This window comes from Chroicocephalus ridibundus, chromosome Z (assembly GCF_963924245.1).
Source record: "Chroicocephalus ridibundus chromosome Z, bChrRid1.1, whole genome shotgun sequence".
NCBI classification, from domain to species: domain Eukaryota; kingdom Metazoa; phylum Chordata; class Aves; order Charadriiformes; family Laridae; genus Chroicocephalus; species Chroicocephalus ridibundus.
The window spans coordinates 73,152,046-73,170,894 of record NC_086316.1 but is presented as its reverse complement, the minus strand read 5'-3'; the positions used below and the strand labels follow the sequence as shown (position 1 = coordinate 73,170,894).

The 18,849-nt window shown below is 45.3% G+C and overlaps 1 protein-coding gene across 2 annotated transcripts in view; it reads right to left on the bottom strand.

Moving 5' to 3' along the window:
• The window catches only part of NADK2 (NAD kinase 2, mitochondrial), a 31,177-nt gene extending 16,052 nt beyond the window's left edge, over positions 1-15,125 (bottom strand). For both annotated transcript variants that reach the window (XM_063320224.1, XM_063320225.1), the window contains exons 1-2: positions 14,606-15,125; positions 73-161 (exon numbers count right to left, since the gene is read on the bottom strand). In XM_063320224.1, coding sequence (XP_063176294.1) covers positions 73-161; positions 14,606-14,971 — 455 coding nt within the window. In that variant the 5' untranslated portion in view covers positions 14,972-15,125. The remainder of the gene's footprint in view (positions 1-72; positions 162-14,605) is intronic.
• Positions 15,126-18,849: the final 3,724 nt, after the last annotated feature.

Sequence of the window (18,849 nt, the reverse complement as noted above, 5' to 3'; positions counted from 1 at the left end):
CCTTTCGTTCTTTCACACACTCCATGGATATTTGCACTGTGTCTGAAGTTCTAAACAGGCACACATTCTTACCGTAAACTGTCTACAACATGCTCCACGTTTTTTGTATGAATGCGATGCCGCTCCAGCAGACCAGCATAGTTAGATCCCTTCAAGGCAAGCTGTAAGACACAAATTGATTTTGTGCAAGATAATCACTACAGCAAGTGCTCTGAGTAATATAAATAGAAGCTATAAAAAAAAGTATGTCTTTTATCTCAGTAGAAGCATGCACTTTTATAAGCATTCAATTAATTACATCTCTAGATACACAGCAGTCAGATTACTTTGACTAGTTCATTAAATGACTTACATGGCCACAGCAGCCAAGAATCACAGACCTTTTAAGGGCTCTACACAAATATGCAAACACGTACACTACGCTGACTTCTATGCCACTTCAGACACTTTGCTTTCCCTGAATCTGATAAGTAATTTAAACTCTAGGTAAAACTACATAAAATAGTTATGCTAACTATACTCCTGTCATGTGCTAAAAGCACCCCAAACAGTTAGCTAATTATTTTAAGAGTTATAAACATTGTGCTACAGACAAAGAGGATCACAGAAAAAGCAACAGGAATGATAACTAAGAAAACAGGAATCTTTGAAATGCCTACAGCACTAACCTTCAAATTGTATTTGAGCTAAAATGGAAGACTGCCAAGTGCTGACAAAGGTGACCTTTCCCCCGCATCAAAAAAAGCTTAAGGACAATCTACCAACTACCTTTGATACTGTCCCCTGGATTACAGACCAGATTTTTCAAACAAATACGCATTGATAACAGGACAAACAGTATTTAGCAGTTGCATTCTAGCATCATTCTTCTTGGAAACTGGAGAATTTAAATACTTAATCTTGACATACTCTTTAGACCATGGAAAATATTTTGCAGTTCATACAGATAGACTCTTACGAGCAGGCAGGTGAGACTGCTGGCTGAAGATTAGATTTTTTTTTTTTGCAACAGGTTTCTGTGCAACTAATTCAGTCACCATCTCTATGCATTCATTCTTTACTTCCCTTAGTGTCCTCACCTGGGGCTGGTACTGCCCAATACATGTTTGCATGGAGATTAAGCAAGTAGAAGAAAGAGGGTGAGAAGGATGTTACGCAAAAGGGGTTTATAAATACATTCATAATGAAAGTGATCCTGCTTTGAGCAGCAGGCTAGACTAGATGACCTCCTGAGGCTCCTTCTAGCCTGAATTATTCTACAATTGTACTGTCATTGCTTCCTTTTCCTGGATCAGTTAAAACCAATTTACCAGGACAGAGACAGAACTTCTTCTGGAGTTTGTGTAGAGGAATTAATCTGTTCCAGAAGCTTTGAACAGGAACTTCCAGCGATTTATTCAAGTGCTTTACTCAAAGTTGCACGCCCTTCCAAGAGACAGTGCTGCCAGACAGCCACATCTAATCCCATTTCCATAGAGACTCCCACACGACAGAACTCGAGAGCAAAGGGGAGAGGACTGGCAGGATACAACAATTACAGTTAACTGCAATCCAATACCCAACAAATGCAATCGTCCTTCATCTGACACACGCTGATGTCAAGAAATCCAAACATGAGCCAAGCACAAAAACAGACTTGGTGCTGAAGAAATTACAGAAAATAATGGAATTGGTCGCTCTGGAACTGCATCAGTGTCCTGCTCAGTGTGTTTACAATCTGCAATTAACTTGCAGGAATTAAATCTTCAGGTGGTCTTAGAGCTGGGACCAGGAAACCACCTCCAACAGAGGGGCTCCTAGACTTCGCCTGGATGCCACCAACAGCACTACAGGCAGGCAGCAGGAGTAGCTGCCAGCTGCGCTTAGTCACACACACAGATAAGCATGCTGGTGATCAGAAAACATCCAGCTTTCAGGTGTTATTTACAAAGGTTGTTAGTACTGGGTTTACTGGGATACGAGGTATTATGTTGCATTAATTGCCTCACACACTTAAACACGTTGTTTCTACTCCCCAGCTACAATACTTGTGCACTCCCATACACCTCTTGCTCCTCCAGAGCCCATGGTGTTGCCCTGGGAACTTGAATGGGGAAGGACAGAGTACACAAAGCTATGGCCGGTTACAGCACTGCCCATTGCTGGGTCTGCTGTCAGCCTCTCATGATCCATTTGGAGCAGAAAGGAGAAACTGTAGGAGGAAAGGCGGCGGCATTTGCCTCCCACAGACAACATCTGCTGCTGAGCACCAAAGGTCTAATTTGCTAGAAAACAGATTTTTCAATTGCACGTTTGAAGCACAAATTGACCTTGCTTTACCACCAGGAAGAACAAGAAATCCACAGCAAATAACGACAAAAAAACCCAACTGTGTTACTAAAATCAGGGTTCTCATTCATGCTTCCTCTAGAAATATCTGCTGTGAATGAAACATGAGTACCTGACAAGCAAACTGCTGCTGCAGCACACGTTTTTCAGGCTGCTATTTCCATAGGCTATTACACACACAACAGAAACTGCTAACTCCATCCTGCAATTTTATGTACCTCATTTATTTGGCTAGTTTATCAGCATGCAATCTTTCAACTTGGTCGAAGACAGCCTTTATCTCAGAACAATGACAGTGTAATAAATCTCTGTATGATCATCTGCAGGCTTTTGAGCCACCATCAGTGGTAAGCCTATAGCTAACATTTCACTGGCATTACTAGCAAGAAGAGTACAGGTAGCGTCAATGCTGTGGACCACTGTCTGTTCTGCAACTTACATTTGCCTTAGGTGTGTTAAATTATTTCACCAACAGCTTCAGAACTCAAAAGCTTCATCAACCGCATCCCGGGCTGCATCAAAAGAACCATGGCCAGCAGGTCGAGGGAGGTGATTCTGCCCCTCTACTCCACTCTGGTGAGATTCCACCTGGAGTACTGCGTCCAGCTCTGGAGTCCTCAGCACAAAAAGGGCATGGACCTGTTGGAACAGGTCCAGAGGAGGGCCACAAAGATGATCAAAGGGCCGGAGCACCTCACCTGTGAAGACAGGCTGAGGGAGTTGGGGTTGTTCATCCTGGAGAATAGGAGGCTCCAAGGAGACCTTATAGCAGCCTAAAGGGGGCCTACAGGAGAGATGGGGAGGGACTCCTTATGAGGGAGTGTGGCAATAGGACGAGGGGTAATGGCTTTAAACCGAAAGAGGGAAGATTCAGATTGGATATCAGGAAAAAAATTTTTTTTGTGAGGGGGTGAGGCACTGGCACAGGCTGCCCAGAGAAGCTGTGGATGCCCCATCATCCCTGGAGGTGTTCAAGGCCAGGCCAGATGGGGCTTTGAGCAGCCTGGTCTAGTGGGGGGTGTCCCTGCCCATGGCAGGGGGGGTTAGAACTAGATCATCTTTAAGGTCCCTTCTATCCCGAACCATTCTATGATTCCGAAAGCAGAAGAGGATGTTCAGCAAATAAGTCACCAATATCCTGATGACTGGCTGAATAATTTCTGTGGATACTTCTACTCTTGCCAAGAGCAGCACTACAGAACAGGTACCTAATGCGTAGATGTCTCCTCTTTGAATTTAGCTGTAGAACAAGTAAGCAGGTATCACTAGGCAACAAGATAAATGAAAAGTTAGGGCCTTGAGTTTAAATGGCTAAGCTACATCTACGGAGTTAATTAAACGTCCTAATTTGGAAAAGGCTCCAGAGATTAAATTAAAACAGTCTGCCCACCTCTAGCCTCATCCCTCTAGATCAGAGATAAATAACTCACAAGTTCCTTCATCTAAGAACTCACAGAGGGTCAGCCTCCCTAATTATAGTCAAGAATATCAAACAGGAATGCTAATCATCAGCTGCTTTCCATATAACTACTCCAAAGAATCAGAGAAGTGCCTACAGCCCTCGTGGTCAGAGGCCACAGAATAAGAGAGTAGTTGAGGTGGGAAAGGAGGTCCTCTGGAGGTCATCCGGTGCAACCACCCTGCTCAAGCAGGACCATCTGGAGCTGCTTGCCCAGGACCATGTCCAGACAGCTTTAGAAGATCTTCACAGGTGGAGCCTCCGACACCTCTCTGGGCAACCTGTCCCTGTGCTCAGTCACCCTCACAGTGAAAAAGTGAAAATGTTCAGACAGACCTCCCTGTGTTTCAGTTTGTGCCCACTGCCTCTGATCCTGCCTTATATCCAGGACCTGAATACCATACTAGAACTATGTCAAACACTACCTCTTAAAAGAGGTCTGCACTGAGGATAAAGACAAACCGATACCACCTCCTTTTTACTTTAGAAGAGCTTAAGGAAAAGATCAGACACTCCAGTTGCTGTGTGCATGACCACCTCCCCAAAGAGAAACTTGTGCTGTAGAGACAACCCTAGACTGCAGGACAGCCTGGCTCCCGAGCCCACTGACCAGACAGGACCACAAACCTAGGCCAGGCTTGGGTCTTCCCAATCGACCTGTCCAAAAGGCCCATAGGCTTTTTCACTTCTGCATGAAGAGAACTTGCAAATTCTTCTTCCTTCAGAGGATGCTCTGATTTACAATTGTCACGGTTGTCCTTCCAAAAGAAAAGGGTTTGACAGGCCACTCTCCACTTTCAACATCGAAGAAGTCTGACAGTCTTACAGAGCAGACATCTTTATACCAAGTATTGACACTCTCGGCTAAAAAGTGAAAAAATGACCATGAAAAAATGGTCATGACTACTATGGCCATCGCATGTTGAGTTTATTTGGTATTTCAAGCTGTATGGAGTAGCAATTTGATCCGAGTATCAAGTCTGCCTCAAGAAAAATAGAGTTATACCAAACACCCACTAAAATTTATGCAAGTAATTTTGCATAAGGTAGTTTCTTCAGGTTTTCTTTTTTAAATCAGGACTTAAATGAAGTAAAACAACAGAGCTCTGATGTTTTACAGGAAAAAGTTATCATCCAAAGTAATTCTTCTACTTCATTTCACCACTAACCTTTTTACGAAAAGTCACTTCCTTCCATGGAATAAGTGGCTATGTTTGGCCTGTGAAACTGAAGAAAACCTCACAAAATTGAAAAACCTAAACTAAGTGTCACGGGGTAATAGCATATACTCCTGAAAAACTTACCCATACTAACATAAAAAAACTAAAAAATCACAAAGAACATTAAGAAGTGTGCCAGTACAGTGTAAGGAGTATACTGCAACAGAGAACATTTAAACTTAGTGATATTCTTCCAGAAATTGTCAGGCTGCAGACTGACTTTCTAGACAGCTAGAAAATAAAAACAATGTTCCTACAGAGCTCAGGATCTTCAAAGTGGAGCACACTTATTTCTTGGTGTTGAAGTTGTAAAAGCCTACATAAAGGGCCACACAGGTCTGGAGCCCTGCACTGCAGGTTAAGTAATTTCTTCCAGCAGTTATCTGGAAAGATCAGCAAGAGTACATGAAACTGAAAAGTACTGATGAATAGAATTTATCGGCTATGAGTTTATAAACACAAAGGGAACACAACGTTTGCTTAGTCCCACTTGCTAAGGTTCCTGGAACAGGAAAAAATATGGGTAAAACATACAGGAAATGTTGCATCAGAGCCCAAGGGTGGTCAGCTACAGGTGGCATTAGCGGAAGTACCCAAAAGCCAAAGTATTCATGGAGAGTGGAAAGAAACAAGTACAACTGTAAGCCTGTTAATCGGACCTCAATAGCATACAGGATTGTAAAATAAAATGCAAGAATATATACATGAGAGCTATTCTAGATAAAAGTGCATTAGCATATGAGAACAGGGACAAACTGGCCAAAAATACATTCAGGCATAGGTTCAGTAGCATTCTTAAACCTTACAGCAGAGATGCAATGCAAAGCAGGCTTCCAGAAGAGCCTGCATTGCAAAACACACTCAGGTGAGCAGAACATGTTCTATGATGGAGTTATTTTTCCTGAGGAGCCTGAAAGAGATAAGGTATAGACCACATGCCTAAAAAAAGCTCTTCCTGTATCTTCTGGCCTGATCCTTTTTCAATGAAAGGATAATTTTTCACAGGGCTTTAATGGTCATTTAGGCGAGAGATATTTGCTTGACCGCCTTCCTTTTGGAGTCTTAGCACTCACTTCTGGCAAGTGTCACCCCACTCAGTTTGAACTGTGGGTCTGCTGTCCTTGAGTAATGGTGGCCCTCCAGGAACAATGTTGTGCAACAAGGACATGGCCTGTAGCCACAAATACAGAAGCAACACAAAGCCAAGAAACATCATACCCACTGCTGTCTATGTATGTGGATTATGATCCTTGATTTAGAAATTTGAATTTTAATCTGTAGAGGAAAATACTATGACCACTTTAGGTATAATCATCTAACCATTTCTCAGCAGAATACAGTAGTACTAGAAGTCCTATATTTTCAGAAATTGCCTCTCTAGATTAACCACATCTTCCAACTAGACAAAGTTAGTGCTCTCGGATTTGCTCTCAGTTTTAAAAGAAACAAGCATTTATTTTGACAGGAATATAGAAAAAAAAATTTTTCCATAAGTGTTAAGTTTTGAACTAGAAACAGCTTTGAATGTAGCATGTGCTTCAAATAGCCTCCTCTTAGCTTCCATAGCAAATAAGGAACACTGAGTCAAAATTTGCTTAAGTACCAAAGACTGGCCATCTATAGTTGTATGCAGGTGACTCTCCTATGCTCTGGCGTTAACTACTAGTTATGTTAAATCTTCATCCGTCATGCTAAAAACAAATCCAGTTTTCCTCACAGGTCAGGCAGACACTGATTTCTGATTTCTTAAGAGCTCAATTATATACTAAGCTTTCCTATTTCACAATGTATAATTAATCCACATACAAATAAGTGGGATTAAAGCACGACTGAGCTTCTGAATCTTAGATAATAAAGTGCAGAACACAAAAGAGAAAAATAAACTGAGCAGTTAGTCATGGCAGAACTGGCCCAGTAGAAATCTGCACCTTGGAGACACTTTTCAAATGTTCCACAGAAAAGGGTCTGCTAGAAGGACACCCACAGCAACCTTGAGCAACCACCCTGAACCTTCAACGAGTTTTCCAGCAACAGCTGGAACTGATGGGGGAGTTGAATTTGGTGGTTGTATACAACTGATGGACAGGTTTAGATATGACACCAACTTTCACAGTAAGTATACGTCAGCATGCCTATCCTCACCTGCTTCTAACTAGAGAGTTATCAAGACAAGCATCACTTATGAGCTTTGATTGCTGTACTCATACTAATAACAGCAAGTTTGTGGATGACACCAAGCTGAGCAGTGTGGCTGATACTCTAGAGAGAAGGGATGCCATTCAGAGGAACCCAGACAGGCTTGAGAGGTGGGCCCGTGCAAACCTAATGAGATAGAACAAGGCCAAATGCAAAGTTCTGCACCTGGGTTGAGGCAATCCCTGGGATCAATACAGGCTGGGGGATGAAGGGATTGAGAGCAGCCCTGAGGAGAAGGACTTGGGGGTGCTGGTGGATGAGAAGCTTCACATGAGCCAGCAACGCACGCCTGCAGCTCAGAAAGACAACCGCACACTGGGCTGCATCAAAAGCAGCATGGCCAGCAGGTCAAGGGAGGTGATTCTGCCCCTCTACTCTGCTCTGGTGAGACCCCACCTGGAGTACTGCGTCCAGCTCTGGAGTCCTCAGCACAAGGGGGACACAGACCTGTTGGAGCAGGTCCAGAGAAGAGCCACAAAGATGATCGGGGTGCTGGAACATCTCTGCTATGAGGACATGCTGAGAGAGCTGGGGCTGTTCATCCTGGAGAACAGAAGGCTCCTGGGAGACCTTATAGCAGCCTTCCAGTACCTAAAGTTAGGTTAGGTAAAGGAAAAGCTATAGTGTGTGCGGTATTAGCGGCAGCACTGACTGCAGCCCAATAAAACAGATACTTGACCAGGAAAACAGAAGGAGAGAAAATAAAATCCTTGCAAGAGCAAATTGAAATTTTGCAAAGCCAATTAGCCACTGAGCGTAACACCACTCAGCGACTCCACACAGCTCTGTCGGATGCCCTGGACCAAGAAAAAAACCTTATGGTCCAAACTAAGGGAGAGTAAATGAGAAACCCATGACTAGATGGGTCTTAACCCCTTCCTGGATAATGAACCGGGATTCGCAAGTCCAGCAAAATTGGCCGATAGACCTTTGTATCTGATGAAGGAGTTAGAGATGGGCTGGAAAATTTTTTACCCCCAAAATGACAAGGCAACACTAAGACTGAGACTACTGATAACGGTCAGGCAGGGGCGGGCCCACAAGTTACCACCCGAACGACACCACATTCGGCAACCAAACTATCAAAAATCCAGGAAAAATATACTAGACTAGCTCAAGAGACTGAATATGTATGGAGGGTATCACTGACTGGCGGAGATCGAATTTTATTGTCACAAGACGAGGCATCGGGGTATTATGGGCCTGGTGTATTTTTGACCACCGAAGAGAACCGTGGTCCTTAACCCAACTTGTTGCATATTGGGCAGGGGTGTTAGATCCCATGGAACAAGGTGACCCTGGGTGTACTGAGACCCCGACTATAAACCACTTAAACAAAAGTCTGAAAAAGATTGCCTGTCTCCAGTTAAGGCATGACAGACATTTAGTTCCCCAACAACCGTTTCCAATGTTACTAAACGCAAACCCTGATAGAATGACTCCCCTGATCCAAGGCTTGCCAGACTCTAAATACGCGGTCCAACTCCAGGACCGTTTGCAGGACGCATTAGCCCCGAGGGGGTGGGAGAAAGAATCAGCAGGGGAGAGCTATGACCCGGGTGGAGGTGGCATAAGAACTGATTAGATATGGTTGAAGGATGGGCCTTATAGGGGAATCGGGTAAATCTAAACCCACTGTGCATAGAGTAGAACAACAGGAGGATTGCACACCCCCCACAAAATCTGGGGGCAAAGAGAAATCAATTGTGGACTGAAGGAGTTAAAGAGGGAATTCCCCGGGATGTAATGGATGGCCTACCCACTGCAGCTCTAGAGAAGCTCGTTGAAGCCTGGAAAGATCAAAGGAAATTATCTTCCAGGACAGATGGACCCTCCCAGGGAAAATGCGAGGCAGAAATGAAATATGGCGAGATGGTGCTAACTGTCGGTCAGACACCAACTGCCCCTGAGGAGGACTTGATTGATCTCTAGTCAGGAAACTGGATGCGCTGTTCCCATTAAGTCAGCCAGGGGACAGCCAGTGCATTCACGTAAGAAGGCTCATGGATAATAGTAAGGGAGACTTCTTAATTACCTTTCCCCTTGGCCCTTTTAAAACTCCAGTTACATTTTTAGTGGACACCGGTGCTCAGGTCTCAGCACTCCGAGCGGATGTTGCTGAGCGCAATGGCATAGTTGTTGATAAAAAACAGATTCGGGTTACAGATGTTTTTGGAAACTCTAAGCCACAGCCAACAGCTCAGGTTAAGTGCTGGTTACCTGGAAATGAAACTGCAATACAGGCACTCATGATTTTGGGAACTTTCCCCACAAATATCTTGGGACTCGATCTGGGTGGATTCAAGAAGAAGGGAATGGAAGTTTGGGCTCCCTACTGTCTCTGTGACTTTTACAGCAAGCACCTGCATTTTCACTCTCCAAAACTGTTAACGTAAAACCCTACGCCCTGCCCCTGGGAGCAAGGGAAGGGATTACTCCAGCGATAGCTGAACTACGACAGCAAGGGGTAATTATCCCCACACACTCACCCCATAATTCCCTGGTATGGCCAGTCCATATGCCCAATAGGAAGTGGCAATTCACAATTGATTACCAGCATCTGAATGCCATCGCAGGCCTCTTGACAGCTACAGTGCCTAACATAGCTGAAAGAATCATACAGCAACAAGAACCGATCATTCTACAACTACCCTTTAAGGTCTTGAAACCTGTGCTGACTGGAGCCCCTCCCCTATGAGGGCGGCACAGCAAGAAACAGTGAGGAAGTGATGATATACACAAATGGGTCACTATTGCCACACACAGCAGATAGAGGAGGGAACCCTCAAAGTGCTCATAAAACTTGCTCCTCCATTTGAACCCCACCTGAACAATGTATGGTTTAGGAATCTGTTGCTGGCTGAATGAATTGAGAAGCTTATTTGAGCATGGAAAAAACAAAACACATTACCCCTCAGGAAATATAGCAAGATGGCAGTAATCTAACAGCAGTCCAGGAAAAAAAAAAAAGTGTGTGTGGGGAATCAGAAAAAAAAAAAACAAACCAAAACCCCACAACTGTGTCTCCTGCTGCCTCCTATTGTATGAATCCCTTTGCTCCTTTTTTGTGGACCTCTTAGAGACACTCCACAGAATGACTTAACTCTTGCCTTCTTAACCCTTTCATCACTGTTATTATGATTGTTCTTTATTTTTAAAAGGATATAAACCCTGAAGACTCCCATCAACATATATGCATGGGTAGTCACTGATGCTCACAGGAAGGACCATCAGATCCACACTAGGTGGATCACACCACCTTTTTAATTATTTTCTGCTCTATATATGTTTTACAGGTTATAAACAACCACCGTGGGACTTATATTTTTGATTGTTAAGTGCATTATTCCTTGCTTGTACTTTACTAGGGAAAGATGGTGTGGGAGAAATTGTATTCTTACTTAGTGTATGTACAGTCTTGTCTCAGTCAATTGTAAATTTGAATCCCAGTTTGGCATGGGAGTCGATACAAAGGTTTATGCATACTTGGAACCATACAGACTAGGGGATGTGCATCACCCTCCCTGGTTCTGCACCAGAAAAGTCCAAATTTACAATGGTTAGTCTAAATCTTACAAAAATATTGAAAATAAGTTAAGTCCCCTTTTTCTTGACCAGAAAGAGGGCCGACCATGGAAAAGTAATAGGGTGTGGATTTTGACACTCGAGGGCTTTGTATCAACTTCCGAGCAACTCTATTTGAGAGTATTTATGGAACAAAATTTGTTATCAGTCCTTAACCCATAGTTCTAGTAAACTGTGTTCCCAGTTAAATATGTCTTAGATATGCTTTTGGAGAATTAAACCCACAGGTCCAACAAGTCTCCAAGATGACGCTCCAAAACCAATTAGCATTGAACATGCTGTTGCTTAAAGGACAAGGATTGCATGGCATGCTAAATTTGACTGAAGAAGAATGCTGTATTACCATTCACAACGCCAGTACCTCACAGAAGAAGCCCATGCAAGGATGATGGAAGTTATGGATAAGACCAGAGAATTGTTCCAATCACTCTAACTGAAGGACTGGTTTGATGGACTGAGATCTGTATCATGGATCACTTCTCTTCTGCAAACCTGGGGACTCATGGGGTGGGAAAAGTGGCTAGCACAAATTGGAATAGCTTTGTTAAGTGGATTTATATTCTTAATGGTAGGGATTGCTATGATATGAGGTATGACTACCTGTTTGTTCTTTTTACTCCTACTATGGTCATGTTCCATCTTGGAATCCTTAGGAGTGATGGGGTGAGGAAAATGCCTTGTAAATATCGCCCTTACGATATTGTGGGATTCCATGCTAGGCCTTACAGCAGTTATACGTACGATCTCTCTTTCTGTCATCTCTACACACTACATTCAGATCACAGCAGTCGAAGAAAATCTTGGAGTGTTTGAGTCACGGGGTGGTGTAAGAGACAGACCGTAAATTCCTTGATAAGGGGCAGAAGGCCGTCCAAGCCTTCAGTGGAATGCCTCAAACACAAGGAAATAAATAATGCAGGCCTGGCCTTCGAAGAACTGATAAGGCTAACACTTCTGGCCCTGAAAGTGTGGTGAGCTGGCCAGTTCTCAGTTCTTAAGGCCATTGTGTCTGCTGAGTGACCTTTGCTTCATTATTATTGCCTCCAATATTGCCTTGACATTGAATTTTGGTATTTCAGACAGCCGGTGCCTGGACATCCAAAGATCCATGACAGATGACAGCAGCACTGTGCTCCTCCGTAGGAATGCTGACACACCACAAGCCAGCTCTGGGGTCACCTGAGCTTGAGTCCCTGAAACGTAACACAGTTCCCACCACCACTATCCCCCTGTCCGGGTTAGCTAACACCTTACAGCATCCGGTGAGCCAAACCTTTCCTACTTGCTTTTGCTTTCACTCTTTGACACTACCCCACCAGGCTTTCATGTGATCCTCGACTCCGGCCTGACCTCTGGGCGCCTGCTCGGATGACTGAGCACCCACTTCAAAGCACAACCTTCAGAATAAACTGAGCATCACCCTTGGTTAGCAGCAGGAGGGACTCGTTGCACGTTCAAGAGTAGCATCTGGTCTCATTTCTCAGAGACCAGCTTCTGAAATCTCCCAAGAAGAAGGGGGGAACACAGGGAGCACAGAGTGCAGCTAACCTCAGGAAGCAAAACACATCATGCTCCAAAGCTGCCCAGAAAGGACAGGGCACAGAGGGAGAAGGACATTTTGCAGCAATCACTCTGCTAAGAAGTGATCTCTGTCCACAACAGAGGGGAAGAGTCTCCCGAACGTTACCCTAACACAGTTACTGAAGCTGCCATTCACTCAGAAAGTTAGAGGAAAAAAAATCTGAGACCAGAGTCACAGCAGAATGGAAATACAGTATTTTTTACTAAAAAACTTGAGAAACAGGCAGTAAGGAGAACTCCTTCAGTCTCTAATTTCCTATTTCAAAAATGTAACTCTGGAAGAGCTTTCCATTGTGTTCTTATAAAAATCTTTGTATTCCCACCCACACAGCAAGAGCCTAACTTAATATTGCTAGGCACATAGTCAGGCAAGTTAGGCTTTGTCTAACTTTGTAACACTGTGAGGTTTTTTGCTGCGATTCCTCACGCGGAGGTATTTTCAGGGGAAAGCTAGATTTAAAAAAGCACCAGTCCTAGAATAAAAATTCCAGAATTCTCCCAGATATGGAGAATTACCTTATATCTCTAAGTTTCTCCAAAAGGACAAACTCTAAGGTGTTTCTACAAGGACTACGATCAGAAACTATGAATTCACAGTTATATTTTTTAAAATGCTTCTTCAGACTGATACAGGTTACCCGTCATGCAAAATATGCATTCTTATGAGAACAAAAAGTGCAGCTATCACTACATTCAATCAAGAGCACCTTTAGGTATGTGCAACACTAAAGACACAGCTCACTAGCTGATTCCCTGTCTCAGTCCTGCCTGAACACAAGCAGTTAGGGAAAGGTGGCCAAACACACCGTTTTGTTTTTCTTGGTTTTAGCTGCACACTGAAGACACCTGATTTTCTACCCTTAACAGCAAGAAATGCTTCCTAAAGAGAATCCTAAACAAAGACAGCCAGCCAGTCTTACAGATGAGCTGAGAGAGACATTGCTTTTCCGCAGCCACCACGTGAAAGGAAGTACGGGAACAACTCAGCAACAGGAACCCACACGGGGGGGTGGGGCTGAGAATAGGAACACAGACTGATGTTTCCACACTAAACTTGGTGCCATGTGAAATTTGACGAGAGAGCTTTACAACAATATGGAAAAATGTTTGGACAGGAATTACACAGGATGTGGATGACCAACCAAAGTACACAGAAAAATGTAAGAACCATCTTGCTTTAGATAATGTACTTTTTATCCTAGTGCTTTACAAAGCAAGGCTATGCAACCACAGCATTTGTCACTGCTACGTAAGTTATGCACATTTGCAAGAGTAATCCAAAAGTTGCAAACGAATCGAAAGCCAAAATATTTCCGGTTATAAGAGACCAAAGACTAGACGTGATCCTCTTGACAATAAAGACAATAATACGAGCTCATGACCTGGACTGCACAGACTGCTGACAACCAAATTAACTCCAGCAGGTACCATCCTCTCGCCCAGGGTGGCAGATGAGCACTGGAAAGAAACAGTCGCAGGCTACATGGAGGACAGGATGGGGTCACTGAGCATGGTGGAGATGAAGACACTGGGTGCATGTATCAACTCAGAGATACCTGCTTTCCTTAGTATACCTTCATTAATGGAACAGCCACCTGTTTTTGTACTGAATGGTTCTTAAAGACAAAAGAAAAAGACTTTTCTAAAAATCACAGCAAGACAGATGGATGTGAAAGAGATTTGGCTGTTTAGCCAGAGGAGTTGCTAGAAAAAATCCTGAAGGCTGAAGTCAGGAAGCCAGGCAAGGATACGGAGCAAAGGAGTAGGAGGAAAAAAGAATGAGTCCTCTCTAGGTCCCAGGTGGGATTTTCACAACACAGTGCCTTCCTCTGCACGCACTTCCCTAAATACAGTCTATGTATTACACACTGCAGGAGAAAACCTGCAGCCTGCTGAAGCCTGCAAATCACTCCGAGGATAAAACCCAAACACGCTTACTACACAAATCCCTCGCTAATTTGCAGAAGATGAATGAAGGGCGGTTCAGCGGCGCTGCCCATAACCTCTCTCCCAGGCTACAGGTCGGAATGGGCACCACCGGGGAGGCGACGGGACGGGCACCCCCTCAGCCGTCGGCACCGGGGCGAGGGGAAGCCCTCGGCCCACTCCGGACACGCCGGCCCGGCGGGGTCCTCCCGGAGCCCAGCCACCGCCTTGGTAACTCCTCAAACCTCCCGCGCCCGGCCCCGGCCCCACAGCCCGGGGAAGGCCGGGATCGCCGCGTCCCTCTGCTCACCAGCTGCTTGAGGTCCTCCTCGGAGAGCCCGGCGTAGCGGTACCGCTGCTGCTCGAACTCGTACCGCGTCGTCTTCACCACCACCGCCACCCGCGACGGCCGGAACCCGCCGCCCACCGCCCCCATCCCGCCGTAGCCCCGCCGCCGCGGCCCGCACGGCCCGGCCCTCGTCGCCGCCGCCGCCGCCTCTCGCTCCGCTGCGGGGCTCGGCCCGCGGAGGGCGCGGCGGGCATCGCCGAGCAGCGGCAGCCCCAGCAGGGCGGAGGACGCCGCCTCCGCCCGCTGGCAGAGCAGCAGCGAACGGCGGGCGGCCGCCCGGCCGGCGAGGCAGAAGTAGCCGTAGAGGAAGCCCGGGGCGGAGGACATGTCCCGGGCTGGGTCGCTGACCCCGCGGGGGGCGGCAGGCGGCGGGGAGGGGAGGGCGCGGCGCTGCCCGGCAGCGGCTGCGCCCGCTCTGAGGCGGCCTCCGCGCGCGGGCAGCGCTCGGCACACATGGCACGGCCGCGCCGCCGCGCCCCGCCCCGCCCCGCGCGCGCAGGCGCCGCCTCCACCAATGGGGAAGGGTGCCGCGAGACACCCACCCTTGGCGGGGGGCGGGGCAAGGAGCGGCGGAGGAGGGGGGTCACGCCCCGGCGGCGGCCCGGCGCCGTGCGCGCATGCGCCCTGCGGTACGAACGGCGCCGAGGACGGGAAGGCGGGGACGGCGCGTGGGCCTCCCGCGCCCTGGGGGCGCCAACTGCGCATGCGCCGGGCGCGAGACTCCTCTGCCGCCCTACACCCGGCCCCACGCCCCTCGCGCCTCCTCGCGGCCCCCGCCGGGCGGGACGGGGCTGGAAGCACGTAGGCCGGCGCGCGCGGCCAGGGCGTCGCCCGCCGCCGTGAGGGGCCGGGTCCCCTCAGCCCAGAGGGACCCCAACGGGAGACCTCCTGGCCCAGGCTGCCTCCCGCTCAGCTGCCTTCCACCCTGGCTGTTCGTAAAATAAAGCAAGCGGCGTCCCCGGTGTTGGCTGGTGGAGGCAGGAGCCGGTACTGAGCGGGCTGTGTGTGGACCTCGATGCGGTGCCTGGCTGGGAAGCTGGCTTTGCGTCCTTGTTAAACTTGTCTGAGGGAAAGGACTTTGGAAGGTAGAAAAACACAATAGGGTCTGTGTTTGAAAAGGACTAAATACTGCATCTTGTGAGGATCTGGTGAGAAGCGTGTAGTTTTGAGAAGTCAATCTCTTATTCATGCCTATTCTGATCTTTGTTACGTTTATCACAGTATCTGAGGAAACGCAGAAAAAGGCAACATGGCGCAACCAGCAGGCTTGGGAAAAGACCTGTGCAGCAGCGGTGTGAGTGCGTGTGAGTGTGCATATTGCAAGTCCAGGTAAAAAAAATAAAATAATCGATCCTGAGTTACATTTTAATATTGTGAGCAAGCTATCTAGAAATCCTGTGGGGTTTTTACATCATTATTAGTAACTGCCTTCTCAGGCATTGACTTTCACAGACAGTACTTCTGCAGCGAAAGCCTCGTTTGCGCACGTTTTTCTCATTACTCACCTCGTACCTGTTCTTTCCCTGGGGGAAGTCACAGCTTCTCACTGTGGGGAGGGATGGAAGGCAGCACCTTTTGCTTGTCAGTGCAGCACCCTTCTACAGTGCTTTGCTAAAGCAGCCTTAGGAAATGAGAGTAGCTAAAGCCATTCAGCCCTCCCTGCTCTTGTGTAGCAATAGAAAAGCTCCACCCAGTCTTTACTGACGGCTAGGAGGATTTTCTATGTACTGATTAGCTCAGCCTTGAAGGAAAATACTACAAGCCACGTTACCAAGAGAGTAATTAAATATAACTAATTCCCTTGCTAACCAGAAAATGCCTCATTCTGTATAACTATTAACTTTTGGATTGTACAAAGCAGCAGGTAACACAAGATCCTGGAGACCAAAAGGATATAAGAGGTTTTGAAAATTTACAGCTCTGTTCTGAATGGTATCTATTTTATAACTTATTTGAACATTGGGCTGCTTCTCTAGGATTCTGTGCTTCATGTATTACCTATTTATACTGAACTGGTTTGATCTGTGAAAAACAAATTGGCTTCAACCACTAAGGCAAGCTTAAATATGGAACAGTATTTTACTCTGAGGCCATGGAATTAGCATGTTATGATCTTTTGAATTAAGGGCCATGGCAAGCATTATAAGAGTAAAATATGAAATACTTATTTTAAAATGTAAATTCAAAACAGATGATATCTTAATGTTCTGGAAACGGAGCAGAAGGGTACGCAGATTGTCTCATGCCCCATTGTCTTTGTGGAAAAAGGTTTAAACTTTTTATAACACACAAAATAGAGTTCGTGGAATTTTACTTACAGTTTGCATGTTACTTTGTGAGATGCATTACTTACAAAACGTTCGATAGACACTACTTAACCTCTCCCTTACTTCACCTTTTGATTTGAACATACACCTGCTACGCAGAACAAGACACAAGTATCTGTCAAATGACACTTATTTTGGCATACATTCACAGTTTGTGATATATGATGTCTTCATGCCCCATCTTCAGTGACTTCAGGGCAATATACCCAGTGCACTAAGGGACTGGTTTGTTCATACAGTATTAATAAGAACAGGCATTTCAGCCTGTTATTCTCAGAGTATACGAGTATGAAGCAGGGGTGAATTCCCACTGTAATAACTTTTTAAACACTTGGATAACCACAAACAACTTTGTTTTGGGCACAGAGTACTTAATTCCTCATGGAAATGGACACCTCAGTACTGCCTGCAGTAAGGAAAATGCTTCAGAGTAATGTCCATTTTAGACAACAAGGAATTATACATGAGGTAAATTTCAAGACACAAATCCATAGCAAACCAGGCATCCTTAGCTCTATATTCTTCAAGTTATATAGTGGACTTTAAAAAACCCCTATGTAATAAAATTAAAATAATCTATTCTGTGTTACAAAACAATGTAACTGGAAAAGTTTCTATGTAAACACTAAATTATCCCTAAGTGGTTACAGTAGCTGCAAAGCTGGCAATGCACGACTTTACCATCAGTTTTACATAAGAAGGTCTCCAAATGTAGCCTTTTTTCGGCTAAAAGAATGTACATATTGCTGCTAGTACAGTTACAATCTAGGACAACTGTTCATTTCTATTCCTTATTGAGGTCTGTGATCATCTAATTAATAACTAGTTATATAATTAACTAATCCAATCATTTACATTCTCTAGACTTTATTCATATGCCCCTAAGTACTACTGGTCCCTGAAAAAGATAGTGCTATCTTTGTGTTGAAAATGATAATGCTATCAGTGTTAGTTGCATTCAGAGAAGAGGTAAACAGGCCATCATGGTAACGTTTCACAAAACCGAGTGCTTACATTCTGAGTCCAGCTGACCACAGCTGTTAATTCTGATTAATCAGAGGAAAACTCCAGACTAATGCTTAAAGAACACCTCACTTGTGCGACATGTCAGAGCCTTACAAAGCAGGTAGATGAACACATTAGCAGGTGTAGTCTGATTGAATTTCTGATCCCAGATTCTGCCCATGCGTGCTTGCATTTTGCTTGCAACATACGTACCCCCATCAGGAAATTCTGCCTGAACATGAGGAAAAAATGGTTTACTTTGAGGGTGCCAGGGCACTGGAACAGGCTGCCCAGAGAGGTTGTGGAGTGTCCTTCCCTGGAGATACTCAAAACCCGCCTGGACACATTCCTGTCCAGCCTGCGCTAGGTAACCTTGCTTTGGCAGGGGAGTTGGACCAGATAATCTCCGAAGGTCCATTCCGACCCCTGCCATTCTGTGATTGCATAGTTGAGTAATATAATTTGCTTCATAACTTCCAAAATAGAGGAGGATGCTTCAGAAAAAGCAAAATAAATGCAGTTATTCTTCTGAATGCAAATTATTGAACATTTTTCACACAAAAAAAATGAGAAGTGGCAAGCTTTCTTGTCCACACTTTCATTTGAACATGTTTTAATTAACAGAAATTTACTTTTCTGCTTTTCTTTCCAGTCTTTGTTTATGCAAACCAAACTACACCGTCCCTGAAGTAGACTAACACAACTGACTTCAACATTTCAGATGAAATTTGAATGTGCTCAAACAGCTGCAGACACGTTGTTTTATAAGAATAACTTTTAGTGTTTGTAAAGACAACTCAGGAATCTGAAGTCCACTTTTTAGACAGACAAGTGTCGCAGGACACGCAATGTAAACTGCTTCTAGATTATCCT